Below are 21704 nucleotides of genomic sequence, written 5' to 3'. Positions count from 1 at the left end.
ACAACAACACCGAGCAAGGCGGTTACATATTAGACTAACCCGTCCCCAGTCTAGCTAGCTTGTTAGCTTTTTTTGCTCGCTAGCTTGTTAACTTGCTTGCTCATTAGCTCGCAGGGTAGCACATGTCAGAAACAGGCCCCTCTGTCAGCTACTTCTGTTTGACCCAGTTTTGTATCCACTTTGTCCCTATTTGGCTAAGACCGCCCCCTTTCCGCTGATTTTTTGCCTCGGTGTAGAAGACCCACTTGTAAGAGCACACGTGTTTGTTATGTTGACAGCGCTGGCTCTGGAGCAGAGAAGTAGGCGGAGATCTTCCTTAATGACGAAGATGAGCTCGAGAAATTCAAATGAACTGATTTAAGGTGTCTTGGTAGAAAAACGTCTGAAACTCAGGAATGTGTGGACGAATTCTATTCATAGGGACCACAGAGACAATATTACATCCCAGATACTAGAGAAAGTTGGTTTGGCAAAATGTGCCTCCTTGAACAGGACTCAACTCTGCCACGCACAGCATCTGGAGCAGTTCAAAACAGGCTTTCAATCAGCAAGCAATCAGAGAACATAAAATTGATCTTCGAAGGCCAGCTCAGGGGCCCTGTGAGGACGAATTTAAAGCCTGATTGGTTAAAGAAACAGTCCCATTGCCAATATAGTTTTAGTCAGCTTGGCCAGAACAACAGATTCTGAAGGCCATGGACAGATTAGATTGACATGGGAGCACGCAGAGGCTGAAATGTGATTGTTCAAAAATGAATAAATGAAAAATCTAACATACACATGCTGAAAGCAGTGCAGCCAAGAGAAACGCTACATAATGAAAATAATAGACCGTTGGGAAGAAATTACAGCTATTTTATGGAACAATGTTAAAATGTTAGTTGCAAATTAGATCAGTGTTTCTGACAGTGTTTAAGACAGCACAGAAGGCCTTGCTCGCTCTGACCGTTCACTGTTTCTAATTCTGCTTGGTAAACTCATTCCCAACATCTGAGTGGCAGAAATTAGGAATCCATAATTTAATTTATTTGGGAAATTGTTGAGCTTCTGAGTAACTGCCCTTTTTCCCCATTTGAGAAGACCCTTTTTTGTTTGAAATGGACAACACAGAGATGAATTGAGACAAAGCATCTAATACAGTGGAGGACATTAGTTCCAGAAATATAAGGTAAACAAACACAACACAATCCCTTTAGTCCACCATTGTTGTTTGATTGTCAAGCAATTGCACATGCCTCCGCTGAACATTTGCCACACATGCACGTGCTGCGTTTTCTGGGTTTACAATTTTAAATTTTAATACAATTTTACAGGCCAAAACCCATCCGTTTTTAGTTTTAAAAAAGTGTTGTGTATATGGCTCCTTTAAATGTTTTATTAAAAAAAAAAGATTTTTACTGCTGTTTATTACTCTGTGGATTCAGTGGAAACATTGGCAGATCACAGGTTGCATAAAGGCAGTTCCTTCTTCCATTGCTTGTTGAGAGCCATCTAGCAATCACGGAGTCTTTATAGTCTCAATTGCTTTCAGCTCTGCAAAGCTTTCAATTATTCATCAACTCAATGAGGTATTTCTCTGACAGCATCAGTGCAGCATTACAATTTGGCCATGTAAAGCTTTCACTTTCAAGTCTTTTGCATTTTAGTTTTGACCCCCTGGTGCCCCCAGGGAGAACTTTATAGCCCAATCACTCCACTTGATGGTTTTTAAATGTGTAAAATTTCCTTAAGGAAGTCACACGCTCAAACATCAGCTGTCTTTCCACAGCTCATACCTCACACTTCTCTTGCAGCAAATCTAACGCAGCAACATTAAGTACCTTTGCACCTTTTATCAGCGAGCGTCGCAGTCTTTCTCTCTAATTCTGTTTCTGCTAAATGATGACATGCTGTGACTATATTAGATTTCATCAGCAGTCATCAATCATGGGTGCACTTAACATGATCAGCTCCTCAGTTTGTTCGAGCGAACAATGGGGGACAAGCCCGTCCCGTCTGAGCAAATGTGGAATTTAAATACTGCACAAGAGACAACAGCAGCTCAGAGGGAGCTGGCTGATAAAAGGCCTCAATATCTACTTTTCTGGCCAGATGATCTGTCAGTGGTATTCAAGTGGAGGTCTATTGAAATAATGGGCTGTTAATAATGTGCACTTCACACACACAACACACACATACTCACATGCAAAAAACAAACAAAAATGTGTCGGTTTTATTCACATAAAGCATCTGTTTTTCACATACATTCCTCAGCACAGCACCATCTAATGTTTTGTATTAATACTGTGCAAGTGACGGCATTTCTGCTCAGTGTGTGTTCTCGCCTTGTCAAGTTTATTGTCTGATTTAGCCTAAATTGACTGACACTCAACAATGTTGAATGGTGACGTTAAAATGACAATTAAAGGGGTATTCATTAGTGTAGTAGGGAGACTTCAAACTCAGTTTACTGAACTTGGCTGGCTGGGACTACCTCTTATTTATGGATCCCTGACTTGAGGCATATAGTTGTGAAGTATAACCCTAATGCAACTATGTTAGGTTTCTCCTTGTAGAGTAAGGGGGGGGGGGGGGGGGGGGTTTCCACATCATACTTTCTGAAACTGCTACTGGTGAAAAATGTCATTGTACAACCACAGTCTCTTGCAGAGGTCACGTGTGTGCTATACAAAAACTAAAACTTAAGATTAAAGCATGAAGTCACTGCAGAGTGGTGATGGCTAGTCATATGTTAAATTCTGAACAGTCGAACTAAAGGCAATTAGAAGGTCTTCACATGCGACCTGAGCAATTCAGGGAAGCTCCTTTTATACCCAATCATGGCCCCCACCTGTTCCCAATTAGCCTGTTCACCTGTGGGATGTTCAAAACAGGTGTTTGATGAGCATTCCTCAACTTTCTCAGTCTTTTTTGCCACCTGTCCCAGCTTTTCTGGAACGTGTTGCAGCCATAAAATTCTAAGTTAATGATTATTAAAACAAATAAAGTTCATCAGTTTGAACATTAAATATCTTGTCTTTGTCGTGTATTCGATTAAATATTGATTGAACATGATTTGCAAATCATTGTATTCTGTTTTTATTTATGTTTAACACAACATCCCAACTTCATTGGAATTGGGGTTGTGACTTATCACAACAACAAATTAAAAAAAACACGACATTAAGCTACCGGAAAAGGTAGGTACTGGTCGGGATAAGACTCGTCGCTGACTGGACGAGAGGAACGACTGGATTGGATGACGCCGTCTGTAGATATACTGTAGATACATTTTGTTTGGTGGTGTGGTGTGCCGTGAGATATTTCTAATGTAATGTTAGGTGCCTTGGCTCAGTAAAAGTATGGAAACACTGCTATACATTGCTGAAGCAAAAAGAAGAATCTTTTCCTTGTTAGTAGTTATTATTGTGTTTTTTTCTGTTTCCTGGTAGGGTGGATGACCAAATGCCTATTTGCTCACGTGAGTGCTGCAAAAAATAAATAAAGAAAGAAAATAATCATTTTAAAAAAGACCAGATAGTGTGCTGTGCAGGATCTCTGTATATTCCGCCCCCAACACGCCCCCAGCTGTGTCAAAGCGGCGGGGAAAGTACAAATGAGTGTGCCGGGTCAAAGTTTATATGGTCTAACACATGAGCATTTGTTCATTTCTTACAGAGGGACTTGCTCATCAACGTGGAAATGGCGGAGGAACTGTTGATGCTGAACGAGGAGAAATTCAGCTCGGTGAGTCCTGATATATTTTTTTTTCCATTTACATCTTTCACATCACAGTTATTGTGTTATAATGGTGAGACGTACAGTATTGTCTATTTTGAAACAAACTTGGCATCTCGATGTTAGGCCTCTAAAAATATATAGCCATGCTCATCTTGCCGGTAATGAGTCTAAATGAAATGCTGACTGGGCAGCATTAACCACAAGTAGCTCCTTTCATGTGTAGTCATAACTCTCCAGCAGGCTTTCCGTTGCTAAATTAAGTTTCTTTAACGTGTCAATAAATGCACTGTATGACCAGATGGGCTCTACTTCCTGTCTGTTGCAACTCCATTATGACCAACTTCTTACACAAAGATCTTGATGAGAATAAACCTTAATTTTGTAAAATGATGTCAAAGAGGGCCACTGACAGAAACCATGATCTTCCCAATTGTGAAGAATTGCACTGAACACACATCAATCCAACAGATTTGATTACTGTCTTGTTTGTTTTGTCTTTTGACTGAGTGACATCATGCAGCACAGTTCTTACTACAAACCTGTTAAACTTTCTTGTGTGCGGTGACCAATTCACAAATTACACACAACAACAAAGGTGGCAAAAGTATTCCATAATAATAATATTGTTTTAAAGTACAGGCTCTACAATGCACTTAAATACAGCCATAAAAAGTAATAATGATTTATTTTTTTCTACTGTCAATTTTATTATACAATATCCAGTTTGATAACTTCACCAGCCATCCATTTTCCTTACCGCTTATCCTCACTAGGGTCGCAGGTTTGCTGTATCTCAGCTGACTTGGGGTGACCCTGAACTGGTCGCCAACCAATCGCAGGGCACAGACAGACAAACAACCATTTGCACGCACATTCACACCTACAGACAATTTAGAGTCTTCAATTAACCTACCATGCATGTTTTTGGAATGTGGGAGGGAACCTGGAGAAAACCCACGCAAGTCCGGGGAGAACATGCAAACTCCACACAGGTGGGGCCGGGATTTGAACGCGGGTCCTCAGAACTGTGTGGCAGATGTGCTAATAGTCGTCCACCATGCCGCTGATAACTTCTTAGCACACAGAATATTTGATTAACCTATATCTTTTTTGTAGTGAGCACTTGTTTTTAAGACTCAGAGCTTCAGCACACACACTTCAGCATCCCCCTCGACTGCACTGCCTCCTCATAACAGTCTGATTTAAACGAGGAGACCAAAAGAGAGGCAAAAGTTACTATAATTTTTTTGTCTTTGGAATATATTACCGAACATATGTCATATACATGTTAACACAATCGGGAGTTGTCCAGAACATATTCACCAGTTTCAAAAAATGCAACCGTATTATAGGCATAATTGATACACAATTGTTAATTACTTTACTGTGATTTAAAAATATATATATATTCATTTGGAATTTGATTTCCTAATTGTGTAAATATTTGTTTTCATATTTACAAGCATATTTGGAATAAAGTCTGTCTGTCTGTCTGTCCTCTCCTCAGAACCTCACAAAGTCATTGCTTGCAGTGGCTTTTCTGGCGTCATTTGGCAGCTCCATGCTCTATGGATTTAATCTGGCTGTGGTCAACTCTCCTGCACACGTTTGTATCACTGCTACAAGTTTTTCCATTCTCTTAATAATTCCTTGGGAAACCTCCAATTTACAGTATAAGGGAAGCACCCCTTTGAATCAACACATGCCATTTGAATTCACAAACGTGTTGTGAGGATGTATTTGATTGTCATGTGGGGGTCATGTGGCTTTGCGTGTTAAATTGAAGAGCGCCTCCATCATGTGCCTTGATCAACCCTTCACTGCTGGATTTGATACGGTGTTCAACCGGAGCGAGCTGAGAAGCATTCCCGTTTGACCCCATGCTGAAGCATGTGGGCTTCATGGTTGCTGTACTTCACCAAATCTAGCACTTCATTATATCTGTATTATACTTTGATTTAGAGTTGTTTACCAAGTCATATTATTTATACTCTGGTTAATCCAAAATCCAAAATCTGTACTGATGATCCCGTTCATGGTCACAGGGATGCTGGAGCATATCCCAGTTGACTGAGGTGGGGTTAGTATCAGAATCAGAATCAGAATCAGAATCATCTTTATTTGCCAAGTATGTCCAAAACACACGAGGAATTTGTCTCCGGTAGTTGGAGCCGCTCTAGTACAACAGACAGTCAATTTACAGAACACTTTGGAGACAAAGACATTGACAAAAAACAATTGTGCAAAAAGATGCAGAGTCCTCTAGCACTTAGAGCAGTTCGAATGACTAATATTGCAATAGTCCGGTGCAATGACCATTGTGCAAGGGGCGCTGAGACTTCAAGGAGTGTATGCGGTTTAAAGTGACGAGTAGTGCGATAATCTGGGACAATGTTGGTTGTGCAAATGTTACAGATACTCCTCAATCAGTGTGCAAATGGAGCAGATGCTACTCTGGCATGAGTGGCCAGTATATGCAAATAGTGCAGCATGGCGAGACAACTACAGTGAGTGCACGAGTAATACATAATTGGCCCCACAGAAATGTGACAACAAACTCAAGTAAAAAAATTGCCAGCTTGTTGTAATGGAATTATAGGTTAGGTGTTTAAGACGTTGATCGCAAGAGGGAAGAAGCTGTTGGAATGTCTACTAGTTCTAGTTTGCATTGATCGGTAGCGCCTACATGAGGGAAGGAGCTGGAAGAGCTGGTGACCGGGGTGCGGAGGGTCCGAGAGGATTTTGCACGCCCTTGTCTTAGTTCTGGCAGCGTGCAAGTCCTCAAGGGTGGGTAGGGGGGTGCCGACAATCCTTTTAGCAGTTTTGATTGTCCGTTGCAGTCGGAGTTTGTCCTTTTTTGTAGCAGCACCAAACCAGACTGTGATGGAAGAACACAGGACTGATTCGATGACCACTGTGTAGAACTGTCTCAGCAGCTCCGGTGGCAGGCCGTGCTTTCTCAGAAGCCGCAGGAAGTACATCCTCTGCTGGGCCTTTTTGAGGACGGAGTTGATGTTGGTTGCCCACTTCAGGTCCTGAGAGACTGAAGGTCTCGACGGTTGACACAAGGCAGCTGGACAACGTGAGGGGCAGCTGTGGCGAAGGATGCCTCCTGAAGTCCACGATCATCTCTACAGTCTTGAGCGTGTTCAGCTCCAGGTTGTGTCGGCCGCACCACAGCTCCAGCTGCTCCGCTTCCTGTCGAAATGCCGATTCGTCACCGTCCTTGATGAGGCCGATGACAGTGGTGTCATCTGCAAACTTCAGGAGTTTGACAGTCGGGTTCGCTGAGGTGCAGTCGTTCGTGTAGAGAGAGAAGGGCAGCGGACTGACCACCTGTCAACCACAAGACTGACACATAGTCTGTCATTCACACCTTTGGGCAATTTCTAGTCTTCAGTTAACCTAACATGCATGTTTTTGGAGTGTGGAATGAAACCGGAGTAGCAGTAGAAACCCCACACAAGCACAGGGAGAAGATGTCAACTCCACACAAAAAGGTCACACCGGAGATTCTAACCCAGAAGCTTGGACTGTGAGGCAAACATGCTAACCGCTTATGTCACCGGTGGTGCTGTCAGAGATTAGTTTAGAAGTGATTTTCCCAGCATTGAACGCTTTGGTTTATTTAGCCAGAGCGCTGAATCAAAATCTTGTCTGTGGATGGGATTGCTCGGCCTCTCACGTCATCACCCTGGCTTCCTGTCTGCAATAGAATTGATTGCAGAGCTATAAAACGAGGAATGGTTCATGCCTAAAATGTATATCCGACCCTCTGCTATAATATCTAATTACTCATGACAAAGCTAAACACAGAGAATCAGCTTCTAATTTGTATGCACCACATGTCTGGAACAAGATCCCAGAGATGTGCACGTCATGCAATGTTACAAACTGACATGCTTCTAATGTGGTTAAGATCAAGCTTTAACCATGGCACATGTGACCTGTAGGATCCATTATCAGAGCTGCCAAATGTTACGGAACGTCCGTATTTTGTTTTTGCGAAAATCACTCAATGTTGACTCGTCACGGCCATAACGCTGATTGTTCCGGATATTGAAAAAAAATAATAATAATCCAGCGTCCGACATTACCGGCGCGTCTACATTGAACAGCTGCTTTCTGCGCGCTATTTTGTTACGGAGGTCGCTGCAGCTGAGTGCGAGGCGGGCAGCAAGGAAGGCACAGGAGCAATATGTTTCGGGGGTAGGCTTTATTTGCAACACTGTACTGCACATTAGTTCCCTACAGAGGACACTCTTTGGCTCGCTAACTTATCCCCGGTCGCTGTCGCTACACCTGCGCCGCAATAAACACACGCACGCACCTCACGTGATCTTTTCCTCAGTAGCGCACCTCCGCATGCGGAATTGCGCACACACTCACACAAACGCCACACACACGCTGAGCTCCCTGTCACATTGACGTCAGACAATGCCAGTAACAATGGTGTGACAAAAACAGCACGCGATCTACAAGGTCGATTTTATTGGGCACCCCTGCTCTAAATTTTCCGTAAGAGTGAATGTCAGTGGGAATGGTTTGTTATTTATACTGTATGTGTCCTGCGGTTGGCTGGGGACAAGTTCCACACCTGCGACCTTCGAGAGGATAAGCGCTTCAGTGAATGGATGGAGGGTATGATTCGTGGTTCAAACACAGCACATTGTTCTTTTCCTCCTTCAGTACATCAAAGACTTCTACAATGAGACACTTCAAGAAACTTATGGCTGGATTCCAAACAAGAGGCACCTCACAATCTTGTACTCCCTCACTGTGTCCATCTTTGCCATTGGTGGAATGATCGGCGCTCTGTTAGTGGGAAAACTTGTCACCAAGTTTGGCAGGTTAGTGTTTTCATGGCATAAGTTGTCATACTGCAGGCAAGTTTCAAATACTTACAATTTGGTGGCTAAAAACACCTTTTTTTTTCATCTAAAGGAAGTTAAAATGTGTGTGTATCTGAACAGGAAGGGTACGCTGGTGAGATCAACTGTGCTGGTGTTTGTCGGGGGGACTCTTATGGGCCTCAGCCGATCATGGAGGGAGCCATCCATGGTCATAATTGGACGCTTCATTGTTGGAGTACACTCTGGTAGGCCTGTGTGTCTCATGAATGTCCAAAATGTAGTCCAAATGTTCAAAGTCGTTCTGGAAATGTGTTGAAAATGTTGTGCATGCTTCATAACATTTAGCCTGTGTGTTATTAGTGTTGTTTCACACCTGGCTTGCTAAAAACAAAAACGTCTGATTGCAAGTCCAACAAATTGAAAAGGAGCAGAAATTGAAATCAAAGGCCCGTGGTGAGTTCCTTCTCTTCAATGATCAGGTATCTCTATCAGCGTGGTGCCAATGTACCTTGGTGAGATCGCCCCCAAGAATTTGCGAGGCTTCCTGGGTCTTATTCCATGCATCCATATTTGTCTCGGGGTCTTCATTGCTCAGGTCCTGGGGCTACAAGAGCTGATGGGAAAGGTATAAACATCGTGGTGTTCAACCTCAGTGTACAGAATATGCAAAGTGTTCTAAGATTGAACTGGATGTTTCCTTACAGGAACATTACTGGCCTCTGCTCATGTCCCTGATAATATTTCCAACCCTGGTCCAGTTGATACTGTTACCATGGTTTCCTGAGAGCCCACGGTACCTGTTGATAGAAAAGGGAAATGTTCACGCCACCATTGCAGGTATGAAATTATCTCACGTCCAAGCATCCATTTTCTATAGCACTTTTGTCCTCGTTAATGTTGCGGGTGAGCTGCAGCCTATCCCAGCTGAGAGGCGGGTTACACCCTTGACTTGTTGTCAGCCAATTGCAAATCTTAAGTCACATTCGTTATTTTATCAGAATTGCACCACTATTTGTCTTGATAACCAGTCAGATTATCTTTTAATTAAACTGATCTTCAACTACCAGATTGAACATGTCCTGTCCTCTCCTCTGTCTTCCAGCCCTCAAGTGGTTCCGTGCTAAAGGCAACATCCAGTTGGAGCTGGAGGAGATGCAGGAGGAACAACGCTCTTTGTCCTCCATCCAGACGGTATCTGTGTGTGGACTCCTCATGGACCGCTGTGTTCGCTGGCAAGTCATCACCATTGTAGTGGTCAACATCGGCATGCAGCTGTCTGGCATTGATGCGGTGAGTCGGGGAAAGTTGGATTAACTTGCTCATGTTTGTGCAAAGGCTGTGCAGTTATTATGGCAGCTCCCCGCTGTGCTTCCCCCATTTGTGTGCCTTCCTATCCATACATCACAGTCCCACAAAGCAGGGTGCAAACAACCACGCCTCATTATCTTCAGGTCTCCTCTCTCAGCGCTAACCCCCATTGGAGGGTTGACCCGTCTACATACAGGCAACACACTCCGGTACTCACTGTGCTGTGCCAACGGAAGCTGCAGGCATGCTGGTTCACGCGCTAGTACAAAATCCCAGCAGGGGTACACCCCGCTGGGTCTGCCAATCCCAGATGTTCCAGATTGCAACGCCGGAACATTAACGCAGAGTGTGTTATATATTTTCAAGCATTCATAATGAACATATGCAAGTTCCATCCATCAACTGTATCTATTTTTTCTCCAACTTATCCTGTTGAAGGGCGACGGTTGAAGCTGAAGCCCAGAACAGCTTACTTGAGAGGCAGGACCTGGACTGATCACATCAGTCCCAAAGGCTGACATTTACACCTACTATTTTTCACGAACATTCACATTAGAAATCAGTGACTAAAATAAATAAAAAATTAAGAAAAATAGAGAGTTGCATGCGGTCTGATTTAATTATATCCATCCATCCATCTATCCATTTTTTGAGCCGCTTCTCCTCACTCGGGTCGCGGGCGTGCTGGAGCCAATCCCAGCAATCATCGGGCAGGAGGCGGGGTACACCCTGAACTGGTTGCCAGCCAATCACAGGGCACATACAAACAAACAACCATTCGCACTCACATTCACACCTACGGGCAGTTTTTTTTTTTTGAGTTGTCAATTAACCTACCATGCATGTTTTTGGGATGTGGGAGGAAACCGGAGTGCCCGGAGAAAACCCACGTAGGCACGGGGAAAACATCCAAATTCCACACAGGCGGGGCTGGGGATTGAACCCCGGTCCTCAGAACTGCGAGGCAGACGCTCTAACCAGTCGTCCACCGTGCCTTAATTATATCCCTTAATTGTTATCAATTACATATTTTCACATACTTATCTATGGCAGTAGTATATCCACGAATCAACCAATTAATTTCCTGGTTCATTTAGAATTTGTATTTAAACAGCCGTCATTATTTTGCTGTTCTAAGACAACACCTAATAATTGATGAGGAGTACCTTGCCATTGTGACATTGTGAAATATATTAGTTGATTCATGGATCAAATATCTGTTGTGAATTTTGTTATTCAGCTCCTTGTTAGAGAACAGCAAGTTGAAACAATCAACATTTGGATAAGTGCAGTGAAAGGTTTAGAGAAGCCCAAGTTAAGTTGATCTGTAAAGGTTTTAGTGCATTTTAAACTCATCCTGAAATTTTCATCTCTTTTCAGCTCTTGATGTTTTTCCAGGTTCGGGTTTTCCATCTTCTTCTTGTTGCTGTTGCTACATCAACCATTTGTCAACCATCACAATGTCTGGATGATAGGCTCACTTTTTATCAGTCTGGATGCGGAAGCCCAACTGGATCCAAGCTTTGTTATTCTTAACCACCAGTGTCTTCCATTGTGACTCTAAACGTCCAGCCCGTTGTTGACACGGATGTTCCTATACACTATGCCACACGCTCGCATTTGACGTTCCATGTCCACTGTACCTCTCTGCATCTTGTGCTTCAGGCCTGTTCTTGTGTGCCATGATGAGTGCGTCTGTTCTGCCAGACCGGCCACTGGTAGGATATCCCCGTCCCAGACACTTCTCCTAACTGGCAGTAGTACACGCCGTGCAGGGCTTTTCCCGCTACGCTGGTTCCTCTTCATTCTACTTGTCGTCATGGGGTTTCTGCTTCCTTAGGCATTCACTTAGCAGTTCATCACTGGGGGCCATCTTCCTGAGACATGTCATCAGCCTCCCTCCTTCTGTGTAGTGTACAGTCTCAGGATGCTGCTGCACTTGGGGTGAAACCCTCCGTACATTGTGAGGAGCTTTCTTGTCTTTATGTCAGTGGCTTTCATATCCTTCTTTGGCCGTCTTATTACACCAACAGGGTATCTGATGACGGAAAAGAGAAAAACTAGGAAAAAGAAAACAAAATAGAAATATCAGCTGAATGAGAAGAATATAGAGTATGTATTTAGGTATTTTGTTTTATACATCAACTACATATTTCATGCGCTGTGATTGGCTGATATAAGCTCCAGCTCACTTGTGACTCTCATAAATGGTATACTGTGAATGTCAATTATCATGCATACAAAACTATACATTTATTCTTAATACTGAATCAAAAGAGTCAACACTATTTGAGTGTTTATTTAATCAAACCTATACTGTACTGTACTGTGCTGTGTTGTTTCTTTAGCAATGCTATTGTGATTGCCTTTATTATTTAATTTATTAGAAATAAATTGTAGTCATAAAATGTTTGACCTTGCCTTATACTGTATTCTATTCTTCACATAAGCTATAAAGTACTTAAAAAACATGCTGTGAAATGGACCTCAGAACTATTCCTGGCGTTAGCAAGAAAACAAACAAACAAACAAACAAACAAAATCTACATATTTAAATAAACGGAGAGAATACACATATGCACAGGCAGAACATTCACACTTCACACAGAAAAGACCAGACAATGTAGATCACGAAAACGTGCTGACAGCAGATAGTACAAGTGGAGTTCCTCATGTGAGATTCCGTTTGCCATTTTACAGACTACTTTGTCATTTCATTGGATGTGTTAAAAAGCAAAGCAGGACATAGGAAGACATAAACAACATTAGCTTCACCATTTAACCTTTAGTTTTGGGTACTAAACTCTGGATCGTGACCTTCAGTTTCATGATATTCAGAGCAGTATGCAGCTCACCTTTTCCCCGACAGCAAAGTTATTAACAGGATCCAAGTGGAGCTTAGAGGACAGTTGGTTCTTGAGTTTAGAAGATTCAGCTGAGTGGTTGCAAGCTCGTGGACGGGGCCCTCAAGGTGCCTCCCTTGTACTGCACCTTGAGGGATGACATCGGCCCACGGGCTGTTTGTAGTACTCATTGGCTGCTCTCTTCATCCGACTGCCACAACGAGAATAGCGTAAAACTTAAAGATGGAGTTGAAAAACTCATTCATGGACAATTATAAATGAATTCATTATTCAGTTATTATATTTAACTGGTTTCATTTAATCTTTCCTCATTGTGTTTATAGTCAGTTTTAATCTACGTGTGTACATGCATGCATGGCAGCTTGGATTGGTTACTTCATCAAAACAGGAACATTTAATCGGACCGATCACGAGCTCGTCCACACTGCCTCAAAGATAGAAGTTGCATCAGCAAAATGTGATTAATGACGATACACACATTAATTTCAAAAGGAGTCCTTGTCACATGTTCATCCACCTGTAGATGGGGTTCATTATTATTATTTTTGTTTATGTTATTCTCAATTTCAGATTTGGTTCTATACAAATGATATATTTAAGAACGCTGGAATTAAAGAGCCCCACATTCAGTATACCACAGTGGGAACTGGAGCCATTGAGGTCATCTCTGGAATGCTGGGTGTGAGTGCACGCATGCTAAGAAAACCTGCATGTATATGTATGACATTAATAAATCACGATCATGCTTCACAACCTGTCATATGATGACAGATGATATATTAAGTAGCCAGTTGATGACAGCACCTTGTTTCCCATCTTGCAGTGTTTTACAATTGAGCGTGTTGGTCGGAGACCGCTCATGGCTGGTGGTTACATCTTCATGAGCCTCTGCTGTGCTGGGATCACTGTGTCGGTCCTCTTCCAGGTACACCGCCATTCTGTTTGTCCACTCAAATTATTTAGAGGGTTTTAACTTGAAGAGGATTTTACATTTCTTTGTGGTAGGATTCTTTAGAGTCCATAATAAGTATTGACAGTGCACATTTTAGCCTAAAAACTAAAATTACTTCTATTTCCCTGCCTCAAGCAACATCTGTTCACCAAAGCATACATTCAGTAACATGAATACAGACACACACACGCACACACACATGCTCAGATATAGTTTAATTACCTCCATGAGTTATTGTTAAGTATCCTTTGTGCCTTGAAAGGTGCTATATGAATCCATTATTATTATTATTATTACAAATGAAGTTGAACAAAATGAAATATTTGAGGTAATTTGTAGAAGTCAATCAGGTGGAATGAGTTTTGGTCAAGTTTGTTCCCTGATATTTTGTTTCCGGTCATTTTAATGTACAATGAACATTTGAATGATCCTAAAATAATATGACAACATGTTTGACCAATCACAGGACCAGCTGCCCTTCATGCGCTACATCAGCGTTGGCTGCGTTGTTGGGATTATTGCTGGCTTCTGCATTGGTCCAGGTAAATATTAAATGAAAGCACCAATTAGTGACAGTTTTTTGTTTGTTTCCATTTTATTTGATTTTGTATTTTTTTCTTGCTTACAGGCTCCCCCTACTGTTGTGTAGTGGAGCTTTATTTTATTTTTTTTACACTTTGGTCAGTGGCTAAAGAAGAAAATGCAGGTTCAATACTAACACCATATTCTGAAATAAACATTGTCTCAAATTTTAGCGTGCAGCAGTTAATGCAAATACTGCACACAACTATGCATGGTAACATGAGCACTGACACACTAGTGCTAATAAAGCATTGGTGTGCTGGCTTGTCCACTGGTCCAGCACCACTTTCAAGTTTTTTTGTCCTGAAGATAAATTCACAAAAGATACATTTCAACATTCTGACTTTCAGCCTTAGACAATTACAATACATTTTGCTTTGAAGACAAAATGTGTTGTTATTATCCTTATAATGATTATTATTTCACATCGATGTAATTGCGATATATGTATTCAAAATATATTTATTTGTATGTGTTTACTTTTGTGGGACAATTCCACAATTGCACTGCATTATAGTGATGTATATACACCTATTCAAAAATGGGTACTTCATGCAATAGGACGCTAAAAAACAACAACAACATTTGGGTTTATGCCACAATTTTTGTCCTGTGCGTAAGGTGACACTGCCTCCTCCTGGACACACACACGTGATGATGCAGGCTCCCACCACGCCACCCCCTCCCTCTCTCCCTCTGCCTTCACACTGATATTGTATTTCATTAGTCTTGTAAATTAGGAAGTATTAAGTGCCACACTACATCCATTCCCACAGTCATTAATACAAGAGAAAGAGTTGAGTGAAGTGAATTAAGAGGCAATAATTTTCAACATTGGGAGTCATGTTGAGTGGACCTGCGAGGATGATGAATTGAGGAGAATCCGGCGTACACAATGTCATTCGTCAAGTAGGCAAAAATCTATACTTCGGCGCACAGACGAGGGTTTCTGTTGCCGCAATTAGACTTTTAATGGCTCATTGTTCATCAGCTCGGCGTGATGAATGCAGCTTCCGTCAGACTAAAGCCTGCACGCAGCATGACGCCTCCCATACATACCGCAGATGTTGACAAATTATGGCCTAGTTATTAGCCTGACAGTATTAAACCTTCATCTGCGCAATTATCATGCGCAGATAACGAGGATGGCATTTGTAATACTTAACGTTAGAGCATTAGAGAGAAAATGCATATTTCTCCTTCATCACTTTCACTTTTAACAATGAAGAATTGTGTATTTAAATCTCACAGACATTTTTTTTTTAAACTACTCTTAATTCCACAAGTCCTGACGAAAATAATCTTTTTATGGTTTGGTCTTTTTCCAACTTGGCAAACGTCCTCCTCGTCACAAAATAAAGCACATATAAAAGAAGCATGACATCATGCCTTGTTTATTTTCAATGACTTTGAAGGAAAAGTCATTGTTATGATCTCTGGAAAACTATTAGCTACTTCAATTTACAGCACCTGCTGTGCAGTAGACTATTTGACAGGATTTCTGCACCAACATCACAACGGTTATACACTGGCCTCTTGAAAGCCATTTGAATATTTATTCGATGTCCAGCTTAAGGTCCATGTACTAGAACGCTTTTAAGAATGTTCTTTGTCTTCACGAGTAAGATAATTCAACACACTCGTAGCACAACTAAGGTGCACTAGTACAATGAAAAAACTAGTGCGTCCTAGTCCTTCTACTAGTGCGCTGATTGACTTACTAGTTGAGGACAAAGAGTGCACGAGTACATGGACCTTAAGCTGGATATTAAGGATATCAAATAAACGTTGGAACAACTTTCCATACTGACCAGCATTTAATTGTCTGCTGACTGAATTGGTGCCTTAAGAAGTGCTGTGAGATTGAGAAAGTTGACATTTTTCACAATCTTTTGCAGCCGGTGTGCCTTTCCTAATCACTGCGGAGCTGTTCAAGCAGTCGCACCGACCAGCAGCCTACACCACGGGAGGCTGTCTCAACTGGTTGTCTAACTTCACCATCGGCTTTGTCTTTCCCTTCCTTGAGGTCAGAACCTTTTTTTTTTTTTTATTTCCACTCTTAATTATTCACGAAACGCGTGATCCTAAACACGTTATTTTATGTGCGACTGCTTAGATTTGGTCTGGAGAACTTCATGAGTCTGAGATATAACTAACTAAAGATCTTCATTGGCAAACCTTATGGTAAATGCAAACGTTAAGGGATTACTGCGCACTTCGGAATTACAACAACAATTTGTAGCTGGTACTTGATGTCACGATGGAAAAAGCGGTGACTACGTCTGCCTCACAGTTGTGAGGTTTGGGGTTTGAATCTCAGCTGAGGCCGTGCTGTGTGGAGTTAGGATGTTCTGTGTTTGCGTGGGTTTTCTCCGGGTAGTGAATGTGAGTGTGAAGAGTTGTTTGTCCGTGTGTCTATATGTGCCCTGGACTGGTTGTTACCCAATTTGCTAATCATTCTCATTATAATCATACTAATACATATGAGTATATTACAGATTGATGATGATGATGATGTTAATAATCGGGGAGAACATGCAAACTCCACACAGCGAGGCCGAATTTGAAACCCGGCCCTCAGAACTGTGAGGCAGATGTGCTAACCAGTCTGCTACTGTGCTGCCCAATAATAATAATGCTAACCATTCTCCCCCCGTGCCTGCGTGAGTTATCTCCGGGTACTCCGGTTTCCTCCCACATCCCAAACACATGCATGGTAGGTTGATTGAAGACTCTAAATTGCCCTTAGGTGTGAATGTGTGCGCGAATGGTTGTTTGTTTGTATGTGCCCTGCGATTGGCTGGCAACCAGTTCAGGGTGTACCCCACCTCCCGCCCGAAGATAGATGGGATTGGCTCCAGCACGTCCGCGACCCTTGTGAGGATAAAGCGGTACAGAAAATGGATGGATAATATTAATAATAAGAAGAAGAGCTTATATAGCGGCTTTTAATAAGTATAAATTACACAAATTCAATAGGAAATCAAAATGTGCAATAGTGCAGTAATACTGGTCAACAACAGAAGTGTGCAAAATTATGGCAACGTCACAATGCTGGAATGACAAATGCAGTGACAATCATACAATTAGAAGTGTACAAAATGAAAAGTTCCAAATTCTACATTTGATACTGAACACACAATCCGTTTCAGTTTTGCTTGGATGTCAAACAAAAGACAGTAGTATAGTGTGGACTGTTTGGTTGAGAATTAATGAATTAACACAAAGACATATTTAACAGATTGTAAAGAACATATTTGCCTAGCTAACATTAACCGAAAGGAGTTTCCTTATATTCCTGTATCACTTAAAAGCTGGGCTTATCAGTATTTTCACATTCAATAACTTCCAAACTACAAATATTTGGTTGAAGTGAATGAGAGTCAAAAGTGTAGTTTTACTGTAGTTTACAGCAAGCATTCAACCCTTTGACATAAAAATGCCATATATTCATTAAAAGGAAATACGGTGAGACCATTTTTGCACCACAAGTACTTGAACAGACAAGGTAAAAAAGAATAAGCTTCTGGGACCTCTGATTTGTTTTTTATTTCCCCTAGATTTGCAGCTAATGATGACTTTACTAATGGATTATTTTTTTGGATTATTCAAAGAATCAGATACAACATTTTTTTTTTTAGATTTTCTGTGCCTATTATATTCAAACACAGGACATGCCAAATGGTTTGGTTTCTCCTGTGATCACAACAATTAAAACTGTGACACAGGTCCTGCACTCAAAAACCAAAAAAACTATCAATCAAATATGGTACACGGTATACCGGTGGGATACAACGTGACCACACTCCTCATATGTGCCCTCTACAGCTGACTATGGGTCCTTACTGTTACCTCATCTTCTGTGCAATCTGCCTGGGAGTGGCCATCTACACCATCTTCATCATTCCCGAGACCAGGAACAAAACCTTCATGGAAATCAGTCAGATGTTTGCCTCCAAGAACAACATGCTTGAAGAGGAGCTGACATCCAACAGGGTTCTGAAAATCTCTAAAAATGGCTATGGGACTCTGGCCCATCTGGATGTTAAGTAAGAGGTGGACCTGCTCAGTTTGGTCAGGTGTGACCATGGCAGGGGTATAGAAGGTATAAACAATGGATACTGTTAAGACAAAGGCATGTTTTAGAAACTCTTCTTCACAGCATGTGACTCCAAGGTCACATGGCAATGTGTCTCTCATCAAGCTTCCAAAGCATTATAATCCATTTCCCAGCATCATACGCCATTTTCACAGGAATTTGTTCCCCAGTCCAGTCTTCGCATATCCAAGCACATCCCATGACCGTTCATGAACAATCACATCACGTGTATAAATATAACGCCTCAGAGGGGACATGCTCACTTTATTAATGTCAGTGTGTACTTTGAGTGTCTTGACTAAAGATTATTTTTGTTTTTCTTTTTTCTCACTCTAAATGTGATGTTTGTCTCTTTTTATTTAAAGAGACGGATATTGTGGCTACTGTAGTAGTCATTTTATGTCTTGAGTTATTTATCAACATGTCTGTTGGTGTATGTTTAAAAAATAATTCTTTGTATAGGACAGTGGTGTCCAAACTACGGCACGGGGGCCATTTGCAACCCGCCTTCCATTTTGTAGCAGCCTGCGACATAGACAAAAAATAAAATTTTACGCGGAATGCAACGCTATTGGACAACTACTATGCGACTACCATTACTACTAACAATAAATTGGTTCTTTATCAAGCTTTTCTACATATGCAAATAAACTATTTACAACTAAAATAGTAACACATTTCCTCTTTATAATCCCACGTAAATAAAGATTCATTCAATTCATTATCAGAAGCAAAATGTTTTCCTCCACTTTCTGGTCTGTGTCAAAGTCTGATTTGTAAACATATCACATTATTGATGAATTGTGATCCTCAACTAAACACTGCTTGAAAGATGTCAGCTTATTAAAGATTGCTCTTGTTTTAGTTCTGAATATGGAGATCTGCTTAGGGCAGGGGCAGATCTATTCTGGTGGGATACAGGGCTGCGGGCCATAACATAATCGTGATAAATCCCAAAATATTTTCCTAATCACCTTTAACAGAAAGCTGTATGTGAGCAGTTTCTCAAAATAACCATAATATATAACTGCGTAATGGATTGTTTTTATCGTGTTTAATAAAGTCGAATAATGCCACAGTGGCCCTTCCTTAGATTTTTTTCTGTATGCCGTCCTCAGAGGAAAAGGTTTGGACACCTCTGGTAGAAAAGAATGTGTAGTCAGAGACAAGGATAAGTATTCAGTAAAATTAAGAATTTATAAACCATTAATGTTTCAAATGTTTTATACTTTTTGGCATTCTCCTCTGTGTCACTTGCCTATGGGGCAGGGTTATTGCTTGATCATGCACCATTTATACAGCGTGAAAGCTGTAGAATCTTTTTTGTACCATTATTGCTTATCAAATCTCATTCGAAGAAGTACTATAAGTAGCTGGTCAGACCACATTTATGTATTCATCAGCAATGGACTTAATAATGAATGAACAGAATAGTTAGCTCAAAAACAGATAATAAAAACTAATCCCTGAAGCCTCCAGGAAAACAATTTTAAAACATCTCTTAAATTATTACAGCTATATTTCAAAACATTTCTCATTAACTGTATAGACTCCGATATGAATTTTAACATGTTACATTTGATGTCATAGATTCTAACAGGCAGCAAACAGCCTGTGATCCACATGTCATGTTATTCCATCCTCAGCATGGAAATGAACTGAACTAACTAAACTAAAAAAATGTAATGTCCACCTGTGCTTCACATTGCTGCAAACAAGCTTTAGTAAAACCTTGCGCTCTCACACTGTGTGAAAGCTGCCATCATCATAAATGTGCTTATCTGCAGCCTGGATAACAAATGCGCCATGTGTCATGTGACATTGATAGCCATACAGAATGCTAAAGGATCTCTTTCCTTCTGCCTTCAGGCTAGTTGATCCATCTGTCAGCCCCCCTGCTGAACAAACACACACGACTAGGAAAAACATTGTCAGCAGTGTGTGTATGTGTGTGAGAGAGAGAGAGAGAGAGAGAGAGAGAGAGAGAGAGAGAGGTTGTGAGCGTGTCAGCAGTGTGTGGGAGTACCTGTAAGAGTGTTTTACTAGTGAGTGTGAGAGTGTTTCAGTAGTGGATATGAGTGAAAAATGTCAGTAATGTGCATGAGAGCGTTTCAGTCAAGTATGCGAGCGAGAAAAAACAATCGGTAGTGTGTGTTAGCATTTCAGTAGTGTACATGGGTGAACAAAAATGTCCTTCGTGCCTGTGAGAGCATTTCAATCGTGTGTGTGTGAGAAGCGAGTGCATGAGAGTGTTTCATTAGTGTGTGTCGAGGTAATCCTGATGATGGCCCCTCATAGGTCGGGCAGGCTAGTCTTATAAACATCAGCTAAATTTATCTGCACTGTTTGACCGTGCTATCCAATAACTCTGTATCTCAGCATTTTCTGCTACGGCACAGTCTGCTGCCACATAAAGAATGAATGAAAAAGGAGGGGAGCCAAAACGGCGAGGAGGGGGACTGAGGCCAACTTTTGGAGTTGCTGGATTGCTGCTGAATGACAAAGTGTTTCAGACCATGAGAGATGACCACAAACTCTGGCTGTCCATAATAGAAAGTACCTGCCCAACAAAGTGACTGTGTGGATAACATTCGAGCATTACGGAACACGTGAGCGCGCGGTGCGCGCACAGGCCTCCGGCAGACCCAGTCGATAAATCAACCAAATAGCATCACAGGCTGGCGAAGGAAGCCGTCCAACAGATAAAATGCGCTCCCACACAACAAAGCCACACTCACTGTGTAATTAATTGCAACAAATTACCTCTTCCTCTTCCTGTCTGCCCCCACCTCCACTCCTCATGCTGCACTAACAAGCACACTCCTTGCTTGTGTGCGCGTTTGAAGGAAGAGCACACGCGCGGGCGCGTGCACGTGCACGTGCCTGCTCTGCAGCCTTCATAAGCGCCTTAATGTGGCTTATTGCAGTGTGCGGTCCCCTTAGCCGTGGAAATATTCGTGTGACGGATGTGCTTTGTCGCCAGCGCTCCCCAGCGGAGGGCTGCTGCTGTCAGGGACGAGATGATGACATTAACAGGGAAGCAAGGCGATGACAAATGCCTGTTATCAGCGAACGAGGCCGGTGACAAATCGAACGGCAGCGCCCAGGCAGCCCCGGCGCGGCGTAATAAAAAAGAAGATGGATGGCACACCCAGACAGGGCCCGCGTTAATGCGATTTCCACTGCTCTCCCTGACTCCCAATTAAGGCTGGGGGGTGTCGAGAGAGGAGATAGACTGTGTGTCTTGAGGATGAGAGTGTCTCAGGATGAAGAGGATGGACAATCATGAGGCTTAGAAAAAGTCTAACACAGTCTTCCGCCTCCAC

General features: G+C 41.9%; 1 protein-coding gene and 1 long non-coding RNA gene across 2 annotated transcripts; one reads left to right on the top strand and one right to left on the bottom strand.

The window, feature by feature from the left end:
• Positions 1-3610: 3610 nt before the first annotated feature.
• slc2a15b (solute carrier family 2 member 15b) lies at positions 3611-19100 on the top strand. Its single transcript, XM_061769818.1, has 12 exons — positions 3611-3726; positions 5228-5326; positions 8410-8570; positions 8694-8818; positions 9053-9198; positions 9278-9410; positions 9676-9863; positions 13316-13426; positions 13569-13670; positions 14164-14239; positions 16178-16305; positions 18108-19100. The coding sequence occupies exons 1-12, from the start codon at positions 3682-3684 to the stop codon at positions 18330-18332; spliced, it is 1539 nt and encodes a 512-aa protein (XP_061625802.1). The 5' UTR covers positions 3611-3681; the 3' UTR covers positions 18333-19100.
• Positions 11420-21219, bottom strand: LOC133476433 (uncharacterized). Its single transcript, XR_009788052.1, has 3 exons — positions 21142-21219; positions 12737-12935; positions 11420-11941 (listed from the first exon to the last, which is right to left on the bottom strand). It is a non-coding gene; the product is annotated as an uncharacterized LOC133476433 (long non-coding RNA).
• Positions 21220-21704: the final 485 nt, after the last annotated feature.

The sequence above is a fragment of the Phyllopteryx taeniolatus genome, chromosome 4, assembly GCF_024500385.1.
Source record: "Phyllopteryx taeniolatus isolate TA_2022b chromosome 4, UOR_Ptae_1.2, whole genome shotgun sequence".
In the NCBI taxonomy this organism is placed as follows: domain Eukaryota; kingdom Metazoa; phylum Chordata; class Actinopteri; order Syngnathiformes; family Syngnathidae; genus Phyllopteryx; species Phyllopteryx taeniolatus.
Note: the sequence above shows the minus strand (reverse complement) of the source record. Positions and strands in the feature narration are given on the sequence as shown.

Coding starts and splice junctions, on each gene's coding strand:
- slc2a15b (XM_061769818.1), top strand. CDS start 3,682: ATGGCGGAGGAACTGTTGATGCTGAACGAGGAGAAATTCAGCTCG. Junction 8,819..9,052: donor CATTGTTGGAGTACACTCTG/GTAGGCCTGTGT, acceptor TTCAATGATCAG/GTATCTCTATCAGCGTGGTG. Junction 9,199..9,277: donor TACAAGAGCTGATGGGAAAG/GTATAAACATCG, acceptor GTTTCCTTACAG/GAACATTACTGGCCTCTGCT.